Source organism: Drosophila sulfurigaster, chromosome 3 (genome assembly GCF_023558435.1).
Source record: "Drosophila sulfurigaster albostrigata strain 15112-1811.04 chromosome 3, ASM2355843v2, whole genome shotgun sequence".
Classification (NCBI taxonomy): Eukaryota; Metazoa; Arthropoda; class Insecta; order Diptera; family Drosophilidae; genus Drosophila; species Drosophila sulfurigaster.
This window is the reverse complement of record NC_084883.1, coordinates 10,920,759-10,943,819: the sequence shown is the minus strand read 5'-3', so window position 1 is coordinate 10,943,819 and position 23,061 is coordinate 10,920,759. Positions and strand designations below refer to the sequence as shown.

General features: G+C 43.1%; 8 protein-coding genes across 9 annotated transcripts; 3 read left to right on the top strand and 5 right to left on the bottom strand.

Annotated features, from left to right (window-relative positions):
- Window positions 1–2,894: 2,894 nt before the first annotated feature.
- On the top strand, window positions 2,895–5,801 carry LOC133843126 (pro-resilin). The gene is made up of 2 exons (XM_062276548.1): window positions 2,895–3,070; window positions 5,157–5,801. Exons 1-2 carry the CDS (start codon window positions 3,065–3,067, stop codon window positions 5,796–5,798), a joined length of 648 nt encoding a protein of 215 aa, XP_062132532.1. The 5' UTR covers window positions 2,895–3,064; the 3' UTR covers window positions 5,799–5,801.
- Window positions 4,125–5,108, bottom strand: LOC133843125 (casein kinase II subunit beta'). Of its 2 annotated transcripts, none has more exons than XM_062276545.1 (2): window positions 4,473–5,108; window positions 4,125–4,421 (listed from the first exon to the last, which is right to left on the bottom strand). In XM_062276545.1, exons 1-2 carry the CDS (start codon window positions 5,027–5,029, stop codon window positions 4,322–4,324), a joined length of 657 nt encoding a protein of 218 aa, XP_062132529.1. In that variant the 5' UTR covers window positions 5,030–5,108; the 3' UTR covers window positions 4,125–4,321. The 2 variants fall into 2 exon arrangements, with proteins under 2 accessions (XP_062132529.1, XP_062132530.1); XM_062276546.1 differs by having other exon boundaries at window positions 4,479–5,108.
- Window positions 5,802–5,856: 55 nt separating the features above from the next.
- LOC133843127 (uncharacterized) lies at window positions 5,857–7,176 on the bottom strand. The gene is made up of 2 exons (XM_062276549.1): window positions 7,141–7,176; window positions 5,857–7,074 (listed from the first exon to the last, which is right to left on the bottom strand). The coding sequence occupies exons 1-2, from the start codon at window positions 7,150–7,152 to the stop codon at window positions 6,508–6,510; spliced, it is 579 nt and encodes a 192-aa protein (XP_062132533.1). The 5' UTR covers window positions 7,153–7,176; the 3' UTR covers window positions 5,857–6,507.
- Window positions 7,177–8,311: 1,135 nt separating this feature from the next.
- Window positions 8,312–10,233, bottom strand: LOC133843029 (solute carrier family 25 member 3). Its single transcript, XM_062276381.1, has 4 exons — window positions 10,079–10,233; window positions 9,494–9,685; window positions 8,666–9,430; window positions 8,312–8,601 (listed from the first exon to the last, which is right to left on the bottom strand). Exons 2-4 carry the CDS (start codon window positions 9,666–9,668, stop codon window positions 8,435–8,437), a joined length of 1,107 nt encoding a protein of 368 aa, XP_062132365.1. The 5' UTR covers window positions 9,669–9,685; window positions 10,079–10,233; the 3' UTR covers window positions 8,312–8,434.
- A 785-nt stretch (window positions 10,234–11,018) lies between these two features.
- On the bottom strand, window positions 11,019–16,861 carry LOC133843979 (VWFA and cache domain-containing protein CG16868). Its single transcript, XM_062277758.1, has 5 exons — window positions 16,378–16,861; window positions 15,539–16,316; window positions 14,828–15,481; window positions 14,163–14,768; window positions 11,019–13,712 (listed from the first exon to the last, which is right to left on the bottom strand). The coding sequence occupies exons 1-5, from the start codon at window positions 16,726–16,728 to the stop codon at window positions 11,644–11,646; spliced, it is 4,458 nt and encodes a 1,485-aa protein (XP_062133742.1). The 5' UTR covers window positions 16,729–16,861; the 3' UTR covers window positions 11,019–11,643.
- Window positions 16,862–17,171: 310 nt separating this feature from the next.
- On the top strand, window positions 17,172–17,903 carry LOC133843983 (actin-related protein 2/3 complex subunit 4). Its single transcript, XM_062277761.1, has one exon. The coding sequence runs from the start codon at window positions 17,309–17,311 to the stop codon at window positions 17,813–17,815; it is 507 nt and encodes a 168-aa protein (XP_062133745.1). The 5' UTR covers window positions 17,172–17,308; the 3' UTR covers window positions 17,816–17,903.
- Window positions 17,904–18,110: 207 nt separating this feature from the next.
- On the top strand, window positions 18,111–21,361 carry LOC133843980 (ATP-dependent RNA helicase DDX24). Its single transcript, XM_062277759.1, has 5 exons — window positions 18,111–20,050; window positions 20,109–20,228; window positions 20,288–20,740; window positions 20,799–20,982; window positions 21,040–21,361. Exons 1-5 carry the CDS (start codon window positions 18,631–18,633, stop codon window positions 21,311–21,313), a joined length of 2,451 nt encoding a protein of 816 aa, XP_062133743.1. The 5' UTR covers window positions 18,111–18,630; the 3' UTR covers window positions 21,314–21,361.
- Window positions 21,362–21,403: 42 nt separating this feature from the next.
- LOC133843982 (sister chromatid cohesion protein DCC1) lies at window positions 21,404–23,012 on the bottom strand. The gene is made up of 3 exons (XM_062277760.1): window positions 22,854–23,012; window positions 21,667–22,803; window positions 21,404–21,602 (listed from the first exon to the last, which is right to left on the bottom strand). Exons 1-3 carry the CDS (start codon window positions 22,895–22,897, stop codon window positions 21,503–21,505), a joined length of 1,281 nt encoding a protein of 426 aa, XP_062133744.1. The 5' UTR covers window positions 22,898–23,012; the 3' UTR covers window positions 21,404–21,502.
- Between the last annotated feature and the right edge of the window lie 49 nt (window positions 23,013–23,061).

Below are 23,061 nucleotides of genomic sequence, written 5' to 3'. Positions count from 1 at the left end.
CAATGTAAATTAGCCGGTAAAATGCGTTATTTGTTATTATACAAACAAACAAACAAAAAAAAATAAACTGTAGTATATATATGCAGGAAATTAAATGATTTTTTAATGTGCTCGAAAATGATTACACAAAATGTTTGCAAAGAGTTATTGAATATGATTTTGTTTATAGCCTAATGTTTTCATTTTTCCATTTAGCCAAATGCGAGTTTTATTACACCATTTATTAGACATTTTAAGCGTATATTAATGTTTCAATAACGTTTGCATAAACGATGCTCAGAATGAATTGTCTGGAGGTTAAACGAACGCTAAGAAATCTAAGAAACGAATCGTGTAACTAAGAATGGTACTAAAATATAAAGCTTTAATTATATTTTATTCCTCACAAATTAAATGCACACTAAAAATCAAATCAAAATCTCATCTTCAATTTAAACAGTGCAATAAATAATATTTGTGTTTTATGAATACTCGTCTTTTATTCTGCATTTATTTTGAATGACTACAGGGTATGTAATAGTCATATTAGCCAAAAAAGCATTCATTTGCATTCTTACTTCTTTTGTTTGATAATTTGCACAAAGTTTATTTGAGTTATTTTGGTACTCATACTATTTAAATGTGTGTTAAAATGGTTTTTATATAGACAACATTTAGCCATAAGCAAGGTCAGGGTATTACTTGCAATTTCTTTAGGTCAACATTGATGAAGTGCAGGCAACTGAGTGCCGGCGCAGTCTCCACATTTTGATGCTCTAAGTCAGTGTCTGGCATTTCCTAAGTTGATGAGCCTTGAATTATTCATTCACAACATTTGTGTATTGTTGTTAATGCTTTCCTTCAAACAGATTCGACATGTCTGCAACTCAAATGATTTTTGCTTTTTATATTGTGTATATTGTGTATTGGGAGCATTGGGTCTACAGGTCATTCAAAAGTTTTGATCGCATTGCCACCATTTCCTTGCAGTCATGCAGGGCACGTCAATGTTTCGCCCCCTAATTATTATCTCATTGCTCAGCAAATAAATTGTGAAAGTCAGCAAGCTCGTGCCGAGATCAAAAAAATGAGATGAACAACCAAACAGGCAAAAAAAAACTAAAAAAAAACATGTTACCAAAATGTCAATAATGAATTTTGCATTTAAAAACAACAAACTTGGGGCGAGAGAAACGAAGACAATTTGCAACTTAACGGCATTCAAAGTATTTGCAGATCGTGATAAATGCTACGCCCACCGCTTGAATAAATAAAGCAAATAATAATAATAACACAATGAGAGTGCTACGTAGATGAACGAGTACAATGAGCTCCATTTGAATTTGTTACAATTTTCGAAGTGATCGTTAAGCGTTTCTATTGTTTTGGGGCTAATAAATAATAACAAAATTGGACGACCTTCAATGCGTATTTCCACACCTCACTTATAAAGCAGGCGATTACCAAATTCGCATTCCTTTTTCGCAGCTCTTGAGAATCTTCATTTTCATATTTGTTCAACCTAATTCGTTTCCCCGTCGTTTTTGTTGCTGTGAATTTTGCAATTCATTTCAAAAGCGTCGTTAATATTTAACCATCTTTTTACAGCCATCTTAATTAGGCAGGAATTTATTTAGTAATTTTCACAATTTGCCCCGGCAAAATACCTATTCACATTCTATCTCAGCACAACACAGCGCATCGCATCGCAGCATTTATAGTATGTGTTTTCAACTGCAACTGTTCACATTTCAATTGCACATTACATGGGCTTATCCCATGTCAGCATCTCTTGATCATTTGTTTACCACAAATCTCTGGCCCCCCGCCACAGTGGGAGCAAAGACAAAAAGCGAAAAACTCTCACGCCCAAGCACACACACACACACAGACACACACATAGACCGAAAGCATAGCTAATTTGTTTGTCAAAATTGCAGAGCAAAAAAGAAGCAGAATTCAGTAGAAAAAAAAATAGTGTAGAATTTTTTAATTGAATAAGTTTTTTGTCTCGTTTTCGTTTGGCAATCGCATGCGCAAGTTTGTGCCTTAAGTCTTTCGTTTGAGCTGCTGCTTGGGCGACTGCCACACGACTGACGAGGCAGTGAAGATGCGTGGAGCAGCAGCGGCAACTGGAGTCGACAGCAGCGGCAGCAGCAACAGCAGCAGCAACCAGTGGCAGCCCCAATTTCCGCTCACCTGCGGCCCTCGCTTCAGCGCTCGCTCAGCTTTGAATCCGAATCTCTGAGTCTTAGTCTCGGACTCAGACTCAGACTGAGACTGAGACTCAGCTTCATGACTAATCCCATTACAAATAAGTGTTTTTGCTATTACATGACAACAACAATAGCACACATCAGCAAAATGTTTATGGCATGGATTTGTGTTTTGGGTAAATGCATCCCAGGAGCGAACAACTCCCGCACTGCTCATTTATTTGAATGTTGCGCTCATCTTCGCTTCACGTCAACGCGACGTCAACGTCGACGTCGTCAAAATGTTTGGCGCTTCAATTTAAAAGTAACTAGTTTACTATAACACTAAAAGCGACTGCTTCGGATCTCTGCTCACGAGCTCAGAGCGGAGAGCACTCGATGCTGCTTGCTATATTTGAAGTTATTGTTGTTGTCGTCAATGTTGCTGTTGCTGTTGTTGTTGCTGTTGTTGTTGCTGTGCTGCCTTTGCATTATTTTGTAATGTTTTTTTGTGTGTTGCTTTGCATTGCTACTTACTTTGATGCTCGCGCGCTCTTTGAAATCTCCAAAAACACTACGAAAATTTGGCGCGCTATTTTGTTGTTGCTGTTGCTGCTTCTGCTGCTGCCATCGACGTCGCCGTTGCCGTCACCGTCACCATCACAGTCGACGTCGTCAAATGCAGCGCAATTTTCAAATATAAATACTGGCCTACGAAATTGTTTCAGTATCACAATCAAGTCAACCATCTTCGCAAGAAGAACACCAACCAACCAACCAATCAACCTATAAACCAACAAATCCTAGCAAAACCTTCGCTTCTCTTGCCGAGTTTGCAGTAAAAGTTTCGTGTGTGTTTTGTACTAAACCCAAGCAAGTGACTACACAAAATGAAGGTATAGCATAATCGTCCAATAATAATAATAATATATTTTATTATTGTAATTAAATACAAACCAATATGCTCAGCATATGGACTGTCAGTGTAAAGTTAGTGCCAAGTGTCCTGCCCACAAGCAACAAAAAAAAGGATGTGAACAAAAGAAACGACAACTGAAATTTCAAAAGGATTAGAGCTTTGCTAACTAGAAGAATTATTTTTTGAATCCAACTTAAATAATCTAAAAAAAAAATTAAAATTGTTTCAAGTCAAAAATCTCAATACAGATGTCCAAGATACTTCAGAATTTCAATTTATGCAGCGCTAAGTTGCCTTAATCCATCATCGATTGTTTAGCCAAATATTCAAGCAGAAAAAGAGTCAAGTTCAACAGCGCAATTAATCAAAACAAAAATTCGCTGCCAACCCGCACACACATTAATCGAATTTCCATAATTTCTTATTAATATTTGTCTTGCCAAAATAAATATAAAGCGGCTTCTGTTCGAGTCGGCAGCTTAAATAAATTAGCATAAAAATAGATAGCATCCACTTAGAATGCTGCAGCAACGCAGCTGCTAATGTCATGTTGCAATGCAATGCATAAATTAAGAGACTAATACTTTCGACTAACGGTTGCTTCCATGCCCAAATATGGGCAAGCAGAAGAGATTAACAAGGGACGATAGCAAAGACACATTGCAACTGTCCAAGTTTGAAAGTCATTCAAGCATGAAAGTCACTGAAGGTCTTGAAGACGCAGCAACAGCAAAAACAGCAAATACAAAACTATTGCGTAATTCGTGAACAGAAGTTTAGTGAAGCACTTTGCACTAACCGACTGACCAAAAACAAACAACCAAAAAGGAAGCGAGCATTTAAATTCCCACAGGCATCGAAGTCGAGTTCGTTGCCTAAGTCATTTGTGCGAGTCACAGCAAAAAGCTGCTTGCTACAACACGCAAGTCACTTGGGAGACCCTTCACTTTAAAAACCGAAAAACAGGCGACCCAATTTCCACAGATTTGCATATTTGCACGCCTTTAAACGACAACGACAACAACAACTGAAACTGAAACAAAGACAAAACCTAATAATAATCATTATGATTATCATTATAATTTATGCATAAACAATTGTGTAGCCATAGCTAATGAGATTCTTGTGAGATTGAGACGACAAATTGCGCAGAATGGTGTAGATACATGTAATTTAGTCATGGGATCACATAAAATTTTGGAATGCAAGGTGAAACGAATGAAGTGTATCAGGTATCTGGTTCTGGCTGCATCGGTGTCTTGTACATTATGCTGCCGTATTCGTTGGGCGAACGATGTGCCAGCTGGTGGATCTTGAAGCCATACAATCTGCAAATGCAATTAACGCATGGTGATCTGTGAAATCGTAATCCTACTTACACACACCTTGGCACAAACTTTTGCTTGGCTCTCTTGGGTCGCAGATCGGGCCGCACCATGAGCAGCATGTGCGGAAATCCGGTGCCAAAGAAGGCGCCATCGACAACCAAATGGCGAGCGGATCGCGGCAGATAGACATCATTGCATTTGGGGCAAAAGATGCGCACCGTATCCTCGCCGGGATTATCGCTCAGCCCAATGGGCAGCACCGATTGTCGCTGGCAAAAGACACGCGGACAGCAGCCAAAGGCTCCGAGTTGATACTTTTCCAGCATTAAATCAATGCCACGATTGGTTAGAATGAAGCGAGCATGTATCAAGCCATACAACTTCTCGGCACACTGCTCCAGCTCCGCTTCAGGAGGCGCATCCGATCCTGAGCCCGTGTCCAGATCGAGTATCACCTCGAGAGCTCGCCGATAGTTGCTCACATTCGAGTCGAGAAAATTTAAATTGAACTTGTCGTGTATGTAATCCTCGTCCACGGCGCAGAAAAACTCATGACCGCGCTGCTTGCAGAACCAAGGTATCCAGGCGCTCTCCTCCGAGTCCGACATGGTGCATTCAACAACAACAAATCGAAAGAATAAATAAAATGCTCCTCGAATAGTTAACTCTTAAATTCACAGCCTACCGAATAGAATTGTAATTGAATTTCATTCTCCATCCATCTCTCTCTTGCAGTGCTTTACCACAGTTGCGCTGCTCGTCTGCCTGGCCGCCTGGACGCAAGCGGAGCCACCAGTGCCTCAGAACCAGTATCTGCCACCCAACCAATCGCCCCAGGCGCCCACCAACAACTACTTGCCACCCACGCAGAGCTATCAGTCGCCCTCGAACAACTATTTGCCACCCCAGCGTGCTGGCAATGGCAACGGTGGCTCGGCGCCCAGCAACAGCTATGGCGCTCCTCTGCCCAACAGCCAGTACGGTGCTCCCGCTTTGACCGGTGCGATCTTCAAGGGACAGAACGGCGGCAACGGCAATGGCGGCTATGGCGGCGGCAATGGCTACGGACAGGGCGATGAGGAGCAGTATGGTCCAGCCAAATACGAGTTCAAATACGATGTCCAGGATTACGAGTCGGGCAACGATTTCGGTCACATGGAGTCTCGCGATGGTGATCTCGCTGTCGGTCGCTACTACGTTCTGCTGCCCGATGGCCGCAAGCAGATTGTCGAGTATGAGGCCGATCAGAACGGTTATCGTCCAACCATCCGTTACGAGCAGGTTGGCAATGGCAATGGCAACGGCAATGGACGCAACGGCAATGGCGGCGGTTATGATAGCAACGCGCAGCAGGGCAAGTTCAATGGCTACCAATAATGAGAGTGCTGAAAGGCGTATTACCTTCTAGTGTTTTCCAGCATTTTTAAGTCGACCCCTGTGTAACTATACTTGTCTATCGCTAACCTAGCTGAGTATTAACTGTAAATGTAACTGGTGCTGGCGGCGATTACAGTTTGACATGCACTTGCCTGTCAGGCCACCCTATCTTTCTATCTAGCTCTCTCTCTCTCTCACCCGCTCTTTCGCACTGTTCTTGCCCATATTATTTGCTCTTAGTGCAACGCCGCCATTTTGCCATAGCCAGGCGCGTTCCAAACGTTTCCACAGTTCCCACTGTTCCCCATGCCTGTTCCATGTCTCACTTTGTATTTTTGCCGTTGGTTTTGTTAAGCGCCTTCATTTTGTGTCAGTCCACCACAGACACACAGAACACACACAAACAAACACGCACACCATACACCACCACCATACCATGACCATCTCACACACATACATCTATACATATACATAAGCAATTGTATTTAATTTTAATGAATTTTTATGAAAAATGCATTGGAGCCCAATTCGACAGCATGAAAATGTGAACGAAAAAAGACATATGAGATTTTTTGTGTATAAATAATGATAATATGAATAAAGAAGCATTTTTGTATAAAACAAAGAACATAAACCAAACATTTTTTTATTTTACAACTGCCAAAGCCGGAAAATTATTATATTTTACAGATGCACAAGAAGTTGAATTCTATTTTAGCACACGCTCCAATTGCCCCTGGCTGTTGTATTTATAAACCGGATCCTGAAGCTCGCCAACTGGAGAATATTTCAGCTGTGCGGTGAACTCATCTCCTTGAGCTTCCTCAGTGCGATAAATCACACGCTGCAATTTTTTATCGGGCGAGATGACATAGTAGCGTCCTTCCTTAATATTGCTCGACTTTGGCTGCGTCAAACTGGCCGAATCTTCCTCTTCCTCGGGATAGACAATGCGAAAGCTGTCATCAGCTGGTGGTCCATATTGATCAGCTGGACTCTGCTGATCTTTACCAACACTTGATTGTTGCTCCTCCTGCGGCTGCTGTTGTGGCACATCGAATTGTGGCGGCAAATACTGAGAGTTGAACTGCGGTGCATTGAAGGTGCCAGCGTGCTCGACACGTTGCTTGGTGATCTCCACGCGGTATCCAGCTGGTGGCTGAAAGTCGCTGGGCAAATTAAATGGCACCTGTGGACGCCAGCCTGCAGCGGGGTATGGAGCTCGCTTTGGAGGCTCGCCCACGACAAGCACAATAGTCGCAATCAATAGAACAAACTGAAATAAATAGGAAAAACGAAATTAATTATTGTTGTGTAAATTTGACTCTCTCCCTCTGTGCACCTTTAGCAGCATTTTGAAGCAAGTTGCATTTGAAACTGCAGTGCAAAAATGTGCAACTTACGCATTTTTATATGGAATTTACAAAATAATCAATATTGCGGGCACGTAGGTAACTCCCTCCCTCGTCTGACACACATACTATATATAAGTTAATCGCATCTGTGTTACTGCATCTCGCATCAAATAGTCACGTACTCGATCGACAAAAATTAAAACAAAACCAACCATTTGCATGTGTTGAGTGACCTTGACAAACGGATGACAACATTATTGGCACAGGTTCAACATGCAATGCTCCTCCCACAGCACAGTTAGGTTGCCTACCTAACAGTAAAATTTAAAATAATGCCTAATTGTTGACGTACCTACACTTTGTTTTTTTATTTTTATTTTTGTTGGAATTCCGAACCCAAGTTCCGATTATCAAGTTCAAGAACCCAAGTAATTAATTAGCAACTGTCCCACAAAATATAAGCGTATTAAATTTGTGAATTTGAAATCATTAAATGATTTTAGCAAAAATCAGCGATGCGAACCTTGATTAGAGAAGAACTTTAACCTGTGAATTCTTCACACGTCTGTGTCTGATCAGGGTCTTTAAAAATATTTCAACGCAGCAGGTGGCGAGAATTGTTATGCTACGCTACGTTTGATGAATTGATATTTGCATAGCTATTTTTGTTGTGTCTTGGTACATTTTAATTAATATTATTTGGAATCAACTAGGCACCTTATGTTGGCCGTTAAGAGCCTTAAGTCTTCTTAACTATATTTGATTTCCTCGATCACATCAGCTAAAGTTTAAAATACTGGTAAGTTATTTTAACAATATGCTGGTCACGCTGAATAAAGTAAATTTAAATTTGTAACGACTCTTATAATAGGTTGTAATTTCTGTTTTATTAAAATTCTTTCAAAACTCTTTTCTACAATTTCCATGGCCATATAAAGCCGAATAGATTTTTGGAAAACAATTCAAGACCACAAAACTTGCGGTAAATACTGGGTATTTAGAGTGACCAGTTTATTTAAATTCAAAGCAACTCAAACGAAAAAGCTTTCTTACAAAGCTTCGGCGCGAAATTTGAAATTACACAGAATATATTCCAACTGATTTTTGTTTAAATAAAACTAGTATTATTTATATATGTACATTAATAGAAAAAAGTCATTTTAATTGTGTTTTAGTTTAATGTGTTTTTTATTTATCTTGTTTTCTATACATTCTGTGTTAATTCGTTCAATATTCTGTTTGCACTAAATTTAAACCGTTTTTAACTTCTATCCACCTTGCTTACTGGGGACCAGTAATGCCCAGCTTCTTCTTAAGGGACTCGGGCATCTCTGGTGGTGGTGGGCGTGGCATGCGCAGGAAGACCTTCACTGCATCGTAAATGAACCATTGGGCAGCAGTCAGTGTGCCAATCATGACAATCCTAGGCACCAAACCTCCCCACAGTCCTGCAAACACATAAGAACAATATATAAAAAGACGATCGTTTGAATCATTTGCTTTTTCACATACCAGACCAGCCCAATTGTTTGGCCACATCCAGAGCGCTGGCGCCCTTGGCCTGGTTGAGCTTGGATACGACGGTATCAGCGGGATGGGAGACAATGGCACAGAAGACACCAGCAATGTAACCAGCGGCAAAGGTGACAATCAGCTGCTCGCCCTTGGTGCAATCAGCACGGGGCTTGGGCACCACATACTTGTACAGCAGCTCCAGTGTGCGCTCGAAGCAGGCGAACTTCATCATGGTGTATGGAATCTGTCGCATCCACAATGGCACCAGACCCTTGTAGAAGGCCGAAATACCCTCCTGGGCGGTCATCTTGGGCAACGCCTCGCGCAGCGTCTTTGCAAATCCGGGTGTTGTCTGTATCTTGACCTTGGCCGCCTCCATGGGCGCCAGCGCAATGTCGGCAAAGAATTCAGCCGAAGCCGAAGCGGCCAAGTAGAGGCCAGTTCTATAAAGGAAGGCATTCTCCTCGCCAATGGCATCCGAGTAGATGACTTTGAAGACTTCATAGAGGCCAAACTTGCACAGACCCTGCATCGAGTAACCAATGAAAGTGGGCGCCCAGCCCTTGGCCAGACCCCTGACACCCTCCTCAGCCAAACTGACACGGAAACCGTTGACCACACTCTTGTACTTGGCGGGATCCACCTGCAGGCGGCACTTGACCAAATCGAGAGGCACCACCATGGTGTGGGTTGTGCCGCAGGAGATGATGCCACCCAGGCCGCATAGCACGAAATAGTGATTGGAGCCAAACTCACAGGAATCTAACGAAATATAAACAAAAATATAAATGTATAGAAGGGAAGTCTTAATCGTGGATCACTTACCACCCTGAGCAGTTGCAGCGGCAGCGAAATTGTGATTCGGGGTCAACTGGCGGGATGCATCGCCAACGGCGGAGGGCAGCAGAGGGGTCGATGGGGTTGCAGCCTGGCAGTTAGCGCTGGTGAATGGCGACTTGAACGCTGAGTTCTGCGCGGCCTCAAACAGAGATTTGAACATGTTGTCTAGAGAGGACGCTGTGGAGTTCAACAGAAACAAGGTTGAGGTTAACAGTTCATGATGTAATCGAAATGCATAAAATTATATTTAAATAATGCATTCACAACAATTAGAGCATCAAAATAGATAATAAAAAATATATGTTTAAACTTAGTTACTCATTTTTTCAAGTCCCAAAACTCTTCACCAAATTCGTTGACATTGATCTTGTGTTGCATTGTTTCACTTGCAATCATTTTTTTTACATAACTATTGTACTTTTTTTTGCTTTTGTATCGTATTTTTTATATGCATTACGTAATACAATTTGCATGATCACAACAAATTTTGAATATTTTCCAAAAGTTCTCGTAAACACAAATGCAATTTGCACAAAATATCGTAGCCAAAGCGTAGAAAACAAAACTCACTTCAAAGTGCGAGAAAGAATGTGCGGGACACAGTACAGAGATAGCCGAGGAGTAGCTGAAGTAAGCAAGTAGTTGCTGTTCTTGGGTCGAAAGTGGAACCCAATTAAACAACGTTCGTCGTACGCCAAACCAGAAAGCCAAATGCAACGATAGCAGCCACAAAAGCAAAGATACAGCCAAGAGATCTGTCCAGGGTTGTCGAGACTTTTGTCAGGTGTATCGGTTAGAAACGGTTATGAAAGCAGCGCCAAACGGTTAAAAATCGGTAAAGTATGAATTGTAAAAAGAAAAATGCGTAATTGCGATGCCAAACAAGTCTCCTGATTAGGACCACATTAACTTTAAATATATTGGGAATATCCCTTGAAAGATACTAGAAGAAGGGAATCACTATTTCATAAATATGTTGGCTTAACATTAAAAGCCAATGAAACTCAAGCAGCAATCTTACTAAACTTAAATTTAACCAATACTATGATCAATTAATCATACAATTATCCAAGCTATATACTTTTACCGCAAAAAAGGTGAACAGCAAAAAATGTATCTTTAGTAAATTACTATAAAATTATTATATTATATATTATATCTATTGATGTTCAAACAGAACGTTCTCTGACAAATTGCAATATTACACGTTTTATTTAAACAAAGATAAATTAACCTGCTTAAATAACAAATGTTATTAGCTAGAATCTTTTGCAATTTTAGAATACGCATCTTGACTACTCTGGGCTTTTAATTCTTTATTTATAAATTTTCAGCAATTTTGCCGACCGTCTGCTGAAATCTCATCAACAGTGCGACATCTATTTTTTAGTTAATGTAAAAATAAATTCATTAACGCGTCGCCAGCTGATCGAAGGCGAAGTGTTCATCACTCGAAGTGTTGGGGATCAAGGTTGAGCACTTTCAATTGATTAGTTACGCATTGGTGCAATTTTGTAGTTGATGTTGTTGTTTATTGAAAACATACTTCGTACAAGTAATACGCGTTTATTTACTAAAATCGAAAGTTAGTAACTGTACGGACTTAATAGCTATTACCAAAAAAGTATACTTTTGTTTCGTGTGGTGTCGTATTTTGTTAACATACTTGCGCTTAATAAGTACATAATTAGTTGATTTATCGTGCTTAACAAATCTAGGTTGTAAATGCTAAAAATATTGGAAGTAGCTGCATAATAATAATACTTGTTTCAATAAATTATCGTACACCGCACCAACAATGTGTGTGTCTGTGTACTATATCGAATAAAAAAATGGCAGAGTAAGTAACGATATATATATATATATGTAAACGACTTAAATGCTAAATTGGCTGGCATTTCGTTAATGTAAGTGTGATGTGTGTGTGTTTTCCAATCACTACTGCAGGCTGAGCAGTGCTATCCAAACCATTGCATTACTGCTACAGGCTGAGCAGTGCTGTTCAAACCATTGCAATTGGAGGAGAAGGGAGCGACAGTTGAACCGTCCGCAAATATTCCTAAATACAAAATACACAAATTGGCAAACAAGCGGACATCTTAAGGTTATATTGAAACTTAACAAACTAACTGGGACTACGACTCGGCGGTTTCCATATGCCGATGCACCGTCACTGGCGCCAGAATGTAGTGTGAACGCGACGGCTCCTCGGCATCCAACGGCAGTGTTGTCTGCCCATACACAGCACCTGCTGCACCTCCACCACGACATGGCGATGGTGTCGCCTGCTGCAGCTGCTGTTGCTTGTAACGCTCCGTTTTGTTCACCGGCTGATTGCTCAGATACGGATGCGCATTGCTGCTCGACTGCTGGCGATTTGTGGGACTCGATATGGATGTGGATATGGACATGGTGTCCGATTTGCTGTGCCGCTTGTCGTGCAACAGCAGCGGCTCGGCCAGCGTAAAGCACTGTTGATCCGAGCTATCTTCATGCGGTGTCATCGTGCTATAACCATGATCGGATTCACCATTCGGTGGGCGGCGATAATAGCTGCTGCCGCTGGACATGTGATATGGCGATATATCCGCTGCATGCATAAGCTGTCGCTGTGCTGCTGTGTGATCATAGCCACCCATGGGCGGCTCGTCGTGCGCCTGGCAATCATCGAAATTGAAGCGAGACAAAGGCAGACCATAGTTTTCCTCCTGCACTGAGTCCACGTAGAACTGCTCTTGCGTCTGATGGTCCAGATTGTGCCGATAGCAATGTATGGCAATGCCAATGACCATCGCCAGCACCACAATGGCACCACCGAGTGGCCCGAATGCAGAGTAGGCATGCTGCTCCCGCTGCGGATTATGCGCTGCTAGCATTTCTAGTTCATCCAGTTCTCCGTAGGGCGTCATCGAGGCCAGCACACCATTGAAGCAACCCGCTTGCGTCGAGCAGAAGGCAGCACCAAAGCTGTTGCCCTCCACATCCTGTTGACACCACTCGCAGCCCATCATCCCGAGACACTCCCGCTGCGTGGCATGCATCTCACAGCCACCGGCCCCGGTGAGGCAACTGGGCAGCACACTTAGTAGCTGATTGGTTGGTGGCAGCGCCAGGAAATGCTCGCTGGGCGGAGCACAATACGGGAACTGTTGTGTATAGTTGGCATAGCTCTCCGCATCGATGGTCGAGGAATTCGACAGCATGGGACACTCGCAGGGACACTCGCAATCGGTTTGATCCATGCGCTTGCAATTTAGGCACACGCGATCAATGGTGCTGCACGGACAGAAGGCGCCGCCATCACAACTGGAATTCAGCACGGCCCCAAACAGATTGCTGCCACGTATCAAGGCAATGGCGTATTTGGTGCGCTCTCCGTGCACCACATTGCCCAAGATGCTGGTCAGCGACGTGTTGAATGCATAGTACCGTTGCAGCGTGCGATTCTGATAGCTGGCACAACCCAATTTGCGCACCAGCTGCCCGTGATTCAGTATATCGTTGGCCAGATACGATTCCTTGTGCGTTAGATGCTCGTGCGGGCGACGTTGATTGCGCGACAGCGTGGACACCTCCATCATGCTGGGGTGGGCCAGCAGGTAGCCTTCGTGATCGAACAGCAGACACTTCATATGCGGCAGCTGGCACAACGGTGTGCTGTCCAAGATGAGGCGATAGTAGAAGGCATAGGGCACATCCAAGGCAACCACGCCCACGGGTCGATCCTGCTGCGCCGAATGCATCGCATGCGCCTTACCCTCGAATATCGTATGCGCAATGGTCACAATATAGCCAGCTCCTCCCGCATCCAGATACGGTGCTGTGCTCACAATACGGCCTGGCTGTGCCATCGCCTGACGGAACCACGGGCGCCGTGTGGCATCATAACTATTACTGAGCAAACAGCCCGGATACAATTGCAGCACGCCGCTAACACTCGCAATGTAACGCCTTATGATGTGACCTCGCAACGGTCCCGTCGTGTCCTGATGTCGACGTCGCAGGTGCAGCATTGCCTGATACAGCACGCCCACCTCGTGGCGAATGCGTGGCCGCAGTCCAGGATTGGCCAGCAGGCCACTCGTGTCCCGTAGATAGGCCATGATAGACTCCACATGTCGCAGCTGTGTGCGCGGTCGATTGTTGTGCAGAAAGGCAAACGGCGACTCAAAGGCGGCGGCGCTAAGGAACAATGTGGGGGCGTCTGAAAAGGCAAACGAAGATTAATATGTGGTTCATACTTCAGTTTTAAGCTGCGATGTAAATAAGGTAATTTCGATGCGGGTTTATAAAAACTATTTATGAAAACAAGTGGTGCAATTGAAATGAAATATTGTTATTTTTATAAAAATCTGTCGATAATGCGTTGAATTCAATTAATCAAATTATTATTGGACCACAGCTGAAACTGTGTCTCAAGAAGATGAGCTTTAAGATTCTACAATTTATATCTGATCACAACCAAATTTGCAGGAATCAGAAAGGCTATATACTTCATCTGCGTGCAAACATAACACGGACGGACGGACAGACAGACGGAAAAGGTTTCATTTAACCGCTGTAAATTATGAATTAAAACTTGTAATCATAGTTTTCAATCAAATTTAACACTATAAATGAGTAACTGATATCAGTATTTCGGCAAACTACTCACCCATCGTAGCCAATTGCCTAAAGTAGCGACAAGTGGTTGGCGCGCCATTGGCACCGCCGACATTTTGCATAAGATCCAAGCGATGGTATAGTAGATCCATGCTGTCACCATAATAACCTGGCTCATAACTGCTGACAGTGTCTTTCAGATTGTATCGCTGTAGCTGCAGCTGGGCGGAAGCATTATGAAAGCCACTGGCGCTGATACTAGCAGTGCTGACCATGCACAGCACATAGATGCCTAGCACTGATTGCCAGTAATAGGTGCGCTGCAAATGTTGCCGCCCCAAATAGATGCCAGTAGTGGCATTGCCACGCTCCTCATGCAACAATCGATGTCGGATGCTGGCGAAATCCGTGGCATTCTCCAAGTAAGCAATGTTCACAGGATAAGCGGTTTCACGCTGAATGAGCGGACGTGGGAATGCCGGATGCGCCAAAGTATTGCCGCTGCTGCGATCCAAGAGAAAGGCATAACTATAACCTTGCTTGGCGGCCGGCGAAGCATTTGGATAGTTCAACAGATCCTCAAGCAAATCAGCCAAATACAAATTGACGCCTACCACACCATAAGGCGCGACAGCGTGCGTAATGGAAACAAGCACATCTAAAAGTAAAAGTGGTTGTTAAATGGCACGAAATTAACAACAGTCGCCAAAGAATTACCTCCGCTATCTGGATCCACAACGGGCTGATGCACTTGCAGTGTATCGGTCAGAAAACGTTCCGCAAATAGTTGACTAAAGACTTGACTGCTTGTTTTAGGAATGGTCTCAGAATGCATCTTATTCAACACAAAGAAACGACCAGCCAGCTGCTCTTCCTGTCCGGGTGTTAGCCAATTGCGCACATCGATGTCAAACTTTGTATAGTTCTGGGTGGCCACATCGCTTAGGAACTGTTTTTCATACATGATGCGCTTTTCATCCAGCACCACGGCACATGTGTTTATAATTACGGGCGAGGACAAACGACTCTGGCCTTGAGCTAGTGCACGCAAAACATACATGGCATCCGATAAATTGGTGAGCAGACCACGTGTTACATATACAAATTCAATAGGCTGCTCCGAGGTATTAATCAACTTTGCTTGCTGCAGACGATGCAGCATCTGGAATGCGTATTCAAAGCCCAACGTGTGATTGGTTAAAGAACGTGCCAAGCTCAGGTTGTTCACATAGTTAAGTATCTCATCCTTATGGGCGCGTGTCGTGCTGTAGATGCCGTGTTCAGCTTCAGCGGGGAATGCATCTGCCTCATTAGAAACTGTCACAATTGACATATAGTCGGTGTCCTCCAGCAACATCAACAGTTCTTGAACTAAGACAAAAATATCATAGTTTAAGAAATTAAATCATTATTACTTTATCTACTTACTAAAATTCTTGGTGATGTCAAATAGCTCCGCATTCATAGCAGAGCCAATGTCGATGAGCAGCATAACGAACTTGCGTTTAATGGCAGAAACGTAAAGCTGTCGAAAGTGTGAGCTGGCGGCGGCTCCATCGCTGCTGGACAAAAAGTAAACGTTCTTGAAGTGACTGATGCTGCTACTGCTGCTGGGTTTGCCATTAATGTTGCTATTGGCATCAGTGTCACTTTGGCTCTTGCTCAAACGCTGCTTCAGCAAATTCAATTGATCAGCTATATAGGCGTTGGCATCGCGTGATCGTCCATTATTCTCGTTAAGGAATGTGACGCGCGATGTTTCATCCGACTTCAGATAGTTGAGGATTTGTATCTGCTGTTTGTTGTAGTGCACCGCACCCGACCCAGTGGACGTTGCATCCACATTATTGCTCTCGTAGTCCGGTTGACAGCTCACGATTTGTGTATTCAAATAGAGATGCTTGTGCTGCTGCTCTTTACTCGCAGTTGCTCGGCTACTGCTATCCATTTCATCCGTCTCGAAATCAAATTCATTTTCCAACTCATCGTCGCCATCATCATCGTAGATGTGCTGCGGCATTAGCACTTTGCTCAGATTAAAACGCAATAGATCGCGCAGCTCTAGCACCACATGGGTGGCTCGTTGCAGTTTGCGTCCCAAACGCTGACTAAATGCCTGCAGATCCTGCTGCACACTCTCGTTGGCGTTGACTGAGGTTAATCTTGTTGCTACTGCGCTGGCAAAGTGTATGGAATCGAAAATTTCCTAAAAGAAAAATTCGAGTTTAGTGGCATCTAAAAATGTAGAAGCAGCACTCAGCACTCACCTGTATCTTAGCCACAAGCATTTCAAATTTACGTATGCTATGCAGATTGCTCTCTACATTGCTTCTCAGCTGCACGACATTCTGCTGATTATAGTTGACAAAGAAAATGTTGGCTGGTGTCTGCTGCAGTGGCATATAGTTTACTGCAGCAGCACCAGCAGTGGCAGACCCAGTAATAATGGTCGTAGGCACTTTGTTAATATTGCTAGTTGTGGTTTCATTTGTTGTGGTTGTGGTTGTGTTTTTGCTTATGCTTAGAGGTAGAGGAGGAACATTTTCACCACTGCCGCCACTTGACGTTGTTTGTGCAGCTGCCACCAGGAGCAGAAGCAACGTGTTGCCCTTCCACATCTTGCCGCGTTCCTGGTTGGCTAAAATTAGCAACAATTACCGCGTCATTTAGGATAAAAATTTCTTAAAGTTCTTGTATATTTTTTTCTTTGGAACTTGTGGTGACCGATAAACATTGAAGATGGCCGATAGGTTGTGGCAAGTACTTCCATGTATTTGCTACAAGTAACGCGTATTTTTCTCCACCCACAAGGCCCTACAATTCTGTGAACAGTGACTATATCGATATTGGCCGTTCAAGCCGGATTTCAAAATAATAAATCGTTTTTTGAAACACGTATGTTATTATTTATTATATTTAATATAATTTTCCATTTACTTATTATTATTTTGTTTTTATTTTTATTGCATTTATTTGTTTTTCGCAAGTTGCAATATGCAAAAATCGATGCTTGAAATAAAAAACACAGAAAACATCGATAGATCACTGACTTCGATATTTCTCCAGCTGTGGTTGCGACTAATCACCACCTCTAGTGACTCACTTATAAAAGAAAGAAAAACTGTATTAAAAACAATAAAATATACATTTATATACTTGTAATCGGAAAATATCAACAACAACAACCGCTACAAAGCAATGGCTGCCACCCTAAAACCATATTTAACTGCCGTGCGGCATTCGCTGACAGCCGCAATGTGTTTACAAGATTTTCCTTCGCAAGTTGTGGAGCGGCACAACAAACCGGAGGTGGAAACTTGCTCCAGCAAAGAACTTGTGCTGACGCCCATTGTGGTCTCCCGAAATGAGAGAGAGAAGGTACTGATCGAGCCATCAATTAACTCGGTACGCGTTAGCATTGCAGTAAAGCAGGCAGATGAAATCGAACGCATTCTATGCCACAAGTTCACCCGATTCATGATGCGACGTGCCGAGTCATTCATCATTCTGCGACGCAAGCCAATCGAAGGATACGATATCAGCTTTTTGATCACGAATTTCCACACAGAGCAAATGTATAAGCACAAGCTGGTTGACTTTGTCATCAGTTTCATGGAGGAAATCGATAAGGAAATCAGTGAAATGAAACTGGCCGTAAATGCACGAGCCCGAACCTGTGCTGAGGAATTCCTAAAACGATTTTAGTTCTTATCAACAACAAAAACATTGTGACATCATTAACAATTTCAATAAAAGAAAAATGTATGCTTCCACGCACTTTTTTCAAGCTTTATTTATACTGTTAATTTTACAACGAACTTAAATAGCTGAATAATTATTGTGTAATATTTCTGCATCACTTCCAAAAATATTTTGTTACAATTTAAGATAGCAATCATAAAATTCTTCAAGCGATAAAATGTGATGTTAAGCTTCAACATTTGTAATATCTCTGCATCACTTCCAAAAATATTTTGTTACAATTTAAGATAGCAATCATAAAATTCTTCAAGCGATAAAATGTGATGTTAAGCTTCAACATTTGTTAAGAGATTGCGTTTTTTTTGCTCTCTTAACTCTATTCTTTTGTTTCGTATTAACTTTTTAGATGTGTATTTTTGTAATATAAAAGTTTTGGGCAGATCTGCTGTTAATACATGTAAAATTTACTTTTTTGATTTTGTTTTGTGTAAAATGTGTCTCCTTTTTATACGTGTTAAATAATATTAAATATGCTAACGGCTTTAGCTATGGCATCGAGAATATTGAGAAACCGATGAAAAATTTAAACAATGAACAGATGCTTGGCAATTGGTTTTCCAAAAATGTTTTTGCTCTCAAAAATCATTTTAAAGTTTGGCGGCCTAATTAGCATCGATGACCAACACCAGTGCCATCTGTTTAACTTTTACAACACTTGGTTTTATAATCACCCTGTGTTTGCGAATAACAACAAACGCAACACGCGGACTTCATTAAAATTTGAGTGGAAGTAGAATTTCATTTGAACCGCTTTTAAAATGGTCACTTCAAAAATTAAGAAGAAGTCTCCTGCGGGAAAACCAAAGCAAAGTAATGGTTCTAACGATGTACAAGCTACAAAGTCCAAAAGCTGGCAAAAGGTAAAATTAAAGGGCCACGTGATATCCGACGATTTTAGCGGTTACGATGGAATGATTGGCCTCGAAGTTCTAAAGGAATATGATCCTGCATTGGTCAAGTCCACATTAAAACAGCACAGTGACAGTTCGATAATTAACCCACGAGGCAAACGCTCCAAACGTCAAGCAACAGAATCCGATGAATCTTCATCCAGTGACGAAGACGAAAGTGACAGCGATGATGGCGAGGATGCGAAGGAGGCGAGCGCCAAGTCCAGCAAGAAGGCGCGCCTAGCCGAACGACATGCGCAACGACTGCTGAAGCAGCGCGAGAAACGTGAGCAACGCAAGGAACAGCGCAAGCAAAAGAAGGCAAAGCCGGCAACCGACACGAAATCCTCAAAATCAAAATTCACACCCAACGATGACTACGAGCCGGATCGCTTTTCGTTGCTGCGACCACCACCATCTGATGATGAGGCTGTTGAGTCTGTAGACGAAGAAGTGCCGCAACTTGTCAGTGACGCCAACGAGCTGGACATGACGCAATGGCAAGGTCTTGGTATTCCAGCCCCCATAATGCGCGCCTTGGCAGAACAAAAGTTTGAGGCGCCCACACAGATTCAGTCGATGACACTGCCGGCTGCCATACACGGTAAAAAGGATATTCTAGGCGCAGCTGAGACGGGCAGCGGCAAAACACTTGCCTTTGGCATTCCCATTCTGGCCGGTATCATGGAACTGAAGCAGCGCAACGATGGCTCCAGCATACGCAAGGCGCCCAAGGTGAAGGGAGACAAGTCGGCGAAGGAAGCGACAAAAGAGAATCATGAATTGACGCCACCGCCAGAGGAACTGGATTATGTGTCGGGCGCCAGTGATGCTGAGGACAGCGATGCCGATGATGAGCGCACTTTGAGCAGACGAGCACCTCTCTATGCTCTGGTGCTGACACCCACACGTGAATTGGCTGTTCAGGTTAAGAATCATCTGGTTGCCGCTGCCAAATATACAGACATTCGTGTGGCCGCCATTTTTGGTGGCCTCGCTGTGGCCAAGCAGGAGCGCGTGTTGCGCCAGTGTCCCGAGATTGTGGTGGCCACACCTGGTCGTCTCTGGGAGCTGTATGTGCAGGGCAATAAGCATCTGAACAAGATTGAGCATGTCAGTTTCCTGTGCATCGACGAAACGGATCGCATGGTTGAAAAGGGACATTTTGAGGAGCTGCGCAGTTTGCTCAAGGTGCTCAATGGCGATGAGGAGCGCAAACAGCTGCGCCAGAACTTTGTCTTCTCGGCCACATTGACGTTGGTTCACGATCTGCCTGATCACATGCAAAGTATGTGAATTCTCTTGCATCCTGTTAAGCATCTTTTAAATATTTTGTTATTTTTTAGAACGCAATGTAGGCAAACGTCCGAAGTTCACCAAGCAAACGGTGGACCAAAAGATTGAGAGCCTCATCGAAGAGTTGGGCATATCGCAGCCAAAGATTGTGGACATTACCAGCAGTCAACGTAAGGAAATGTTTATGCCTGCTATGGATTAAATCCTAATCAATTTTATTCTCTTTCAGAAACGTCGCAAACTCTGACCGAAAGCCGTCTGCTCTGCGCCATTGATGAAAAGGATTACTATCTGTACTACTTTGTGCAGCGACATCCGGGTCGCACCATTGTCTTCTGCAACTCCATTGATTGTGTCAAGCGTCTGGCGACACTATTTGGTCTGTTGGACTGCAATCCTTTGCCACTACACGCCAACATGATACAAAAGCAGCGTCTAAAGAATCTAGAGCGCTTTAGGGACAGTCCAATGGGCCTGTTGATTGCCACCGATGTGGCTGCTCGTGGTCTGGATATACCAAATGTTGAGCATGTCATACACTATCAAGTGCCACGGACCAGTGAGAATTATGTGCATCGTTCGGGACGCACAGCGCGTGCCAATAAACATGGAATTACGGTAATGTTTATGGAGCCCGGAGAGGTCAAGAGCTATGTCAAGCTATACAAGACACTGGAACGAAGTAAGCAAGCAGATGTCAATTTTAATCAAGTGCCTAACTGAATACATTTTGATTGTAGCTGAAGATTTGCCGCTGTTTCCCATTTCTGAGCGTTTCCTTGGCGCTGTCAAAGAGCGTGTCAATCTGGCTCGTGATCTGGATAAGGAGGAACTGAAGTTGCGTCGCACTCAAAGCGAAGAGGGCTGGATGAAGAAACATGCCGAGGAAATGGACATGATCATTGATGGCTACAACGATGAGTCGTAAGTAAGCCTTTTGACTTTTTGGAAACACAAGTCTAACTACATTTTGGTCTATAGTGGTAGTGATCAGGATGAGGATCCATTTATCATAGAACGCCGACGCAATCGCTTGCATGTGGACTCGGTGCGTGGTAAGCTTAGCGCACTGCTCGCCCAGCCCATCTTCCCCAGAGGTTTCAGCTTTAAGTATCCTACGAGCACTGGTCAACTGCTTCAAGGCTCTGACATGTCTACGAGTCATGGCAAAAGTGCTGTGGAGGCGATGAAAGAAGCCATCGAGGACATGAAGCAGGCTAAGAAGCAGCGCAACAAACGCAAACGCAATGCTTAACTAACTGCTATTTAAACTAGTTTAATTTACTCAGAAATAAAAATTAAAAAAAATAATTGACTTATTATATATTATAAATATTTTGTTGAACATGTCATCAATGGATAAAGACACTGAACTATCTGCAATCTTAAATTAGCAATGAAAACAACTTTATATAGAAATAGAAAACGTATATATTGAACGCATTTAATGCTTGGACACAAAGTAACGTATGCCGCCCTCCGTCAGAGAACGCGCGTGCTTGGCCAGCAGCGTGGAGACGGATAGTGTGGGCGTGGTAAAGCAGCTACATAAGGAAAAAGAACAATCAAAAATGTATACATAAGATGATAATAATCAATGTTGCTTACTCAATGTACGGTTCCATTTCATCAAGAGTCCATTTGCGCTTCGTTTTAAACAAAGCGCGCATGCGATCATTGATATTGGAGGGCAGCTGTTCCTCGGCCAGCGAACGTATGCATGGTTGCGCTCCTTCCTTGTCCAGGATGCCAAGGCCACGCAGATACTCCAGCTTGCAACACATGCCCTCCGGCAGTGCCTCCTGCCAGGTGTTCATAAATTCCTCGTTCCGAAAACGCAGTGTTGGCTGTAAAATATTCTGTGCCACAATGCGCGCCACCAACGACTCCTGATATTTGTGCTTGTTGGGACAGCGATCACTTGGCTTGGTATAGATATCAAATAATCCCGAAACAATCGCCTCTGGGGCAATACCTTGCAGCGCGTAAATAGTCTCCTCGCGTTCTATTTCATCCAATGCCCAGGAGTTCTCACTAATCAGTCCAAGCATCAGATTAATAATGCGATACTCATACTCATAGTCTAATATACGAATGTGTTCCTCGAATTCTATGGCTCGATGTTGTCGTAGACCCTCCACAAATTGGGCACGACTGCATTGCACCGTGTCCAACAGCTGTTGAAAACTGAACAACAATTTGCGATCGATGCAATATTCGTTTTCAGGCCCAGAATAACGAGTGAGCTGCAGTAGTTCCCCAAGCTTTTTATAACGTGGCCTTATTTCACGGCATTCAAAATATTCGTGAAAGATCGTTAGCACCTGACGTTGCTCCAATGTGCGTGGCACCTCCAGATCTTCGGCGCTGTCGTTAAGGCTCCGCTCCAACGAGGTATTCGCATTGCCCGTGCGCGGACTCTTCAAGGGAGAAGTGCTGGTAGCAGCGGCAAACTTGAGGTCCGGCACCAGTAATAAACTATTTGAGATCTCGGCACCTTTCACATCGTATGTACGCTCGTCCGTGCAGAGCACAACCTTCTCATGCAGTCCGCCCTTAAAGTGTAGCGTTTGACCTGTGCGTATTTGCTGCAGCATGTGCTCGTCCAGCTCCAGCAACCGTAGATTATCACTAACCACATTGGCATCGGGGTAATACAAAGCCTGTGTGACTTGTGTGAGCTGCCTTTCATCCATTTTGGCATGCTTGACAATCGTACGAACATCTTCGGCAGTGCGTACATAGCTGAATAAAAGATTAGTATACAATATTTAATTATTTAATTATTAACTTACTGCTGTGGCGTATTTTCATCTACTTCCATTGCTTCCGAATCCATTGTTTACCTTGCGCGCCTAAAATAATAAACAAAGTGTGTTGATATTGATGACAGCAAACAACTATCGATGCTTCCGATGACAATCGATTTTGTTATCTTTGAAACATTAACTACAAAGTTAAAATACACGGGACAAAATAAAGCAATTCGCACATTTTTTTAGA

Excerpts from the sequence above, each read along its gene's own strand:
- LOC133843983 (XM_062277761.1), top strand. The coding sequence starts at position 17,309 with ATGGCTGCCACCCTAAAACCATATTTAACTGCCGTGCGGCATTCGCTG.
- LOC133843029 (XM_062276381.1), bottom strand. The coding sequence starts at position 9,668 with ATGTTCAAATCTCTGTTTGAGGCCGCGCAGAACTCAGCGTTCAAGTCG. Across the intron at positions 9,431-9,493 it reads CGCTGCAACTGCTCAGGGTG|ATTCCTGTGAGTTTGGCTCC; the intron begins GTAAGTGATCCA and ends ATATTTCGTTAG. Across the intron at positions 8,602-8,665 it reads CAAACAATTGGGCTGGTCTG|GACTGTGGGGAGGTTTGGTG; the intron begins GTATGTGAAAAA and ends ATGTGTTTGCAG.
- LOC133843980 (XM_062277759.1), top strand. The coding sequence starts at position 18,631 with ATGGTCACTTCAAAAATTAAGAAGAAGTCTCCTGCGGGAAAACCAAAG. Across the intron at positions 20,051-20,108 it reads TCTGCCTGATCACATGCAAA|AACGCAATGTAGGCAAACGT; the intron begins GTATGTGAATTC and ends GTTATTTTTTAG. Across the intron at positions 20,741-20,798 it reads ATACAAGACACTGGAACGAA|CTGAAGATTTGCCGCTGTTT; the intron begins GTAAGCAAGCAG and ends TTTTGATTGTAG.
- LOC133843125 (XM_062276545.1), bottom strand. The coding sequence starts at position 5,029 with ATGTCGGACTCGGAGGAGAGCGCCTGGATACCTTGGTTCTGCAAGCAG. Across the intron at positions 4,422-4,472 it reads AAGTTTGTGCCAAGGTGTGT|ATTGTATGGCTTCAAGATCC; the intron begins GTAAGTAGGATT and ends TTGCATTTGCAG.
- LOC133843982 (XM_062277760.1), bottom strand. The coding sequence starts at position 22,897 with ATGGATTCGGAAGCAATGGAAGTAGATGAAAATACGCCACAGCA. Across the intron at positions 22,804-22,853 it reads GATGAAAATACGCCACAGCA|CTATGTACGCACTGCCGAAG; the intron begins GTAAGTTAATAA and ends TCTTTTATTCAG. Across the intron at positions 21,603-21,666 it reads GAAATGGAACCGTACATTGA|CTGCTTTACCACGCCCACAC; the intron begins GTAAGCAACATT and ends TTCCTTATGTAG.
- LOC133843979 (XM_062277758.1), bottom strand. The coding sequence starts at position 16,728 with ATGTGGAAGGGCAACACGTTGCTTCTGCTCCTGGTGGCAGCTGCACAA. Across the intron at positions 16,317-16,377 it reads TGCTTGTGGCTAAGATACAG|GAAATTTTCGATTCCATACA; the intron begins GTGAGTGCTGAG and ends TTTTTCTTTTAG. Across the intron at positions 15,482-15,538 it reads TGACATCACCAAGAATTTTA|TTCAAGAACTGTTGATGTTG; the intron begins GTAAGTAGATAA and ends TTTTTGTCTTAG.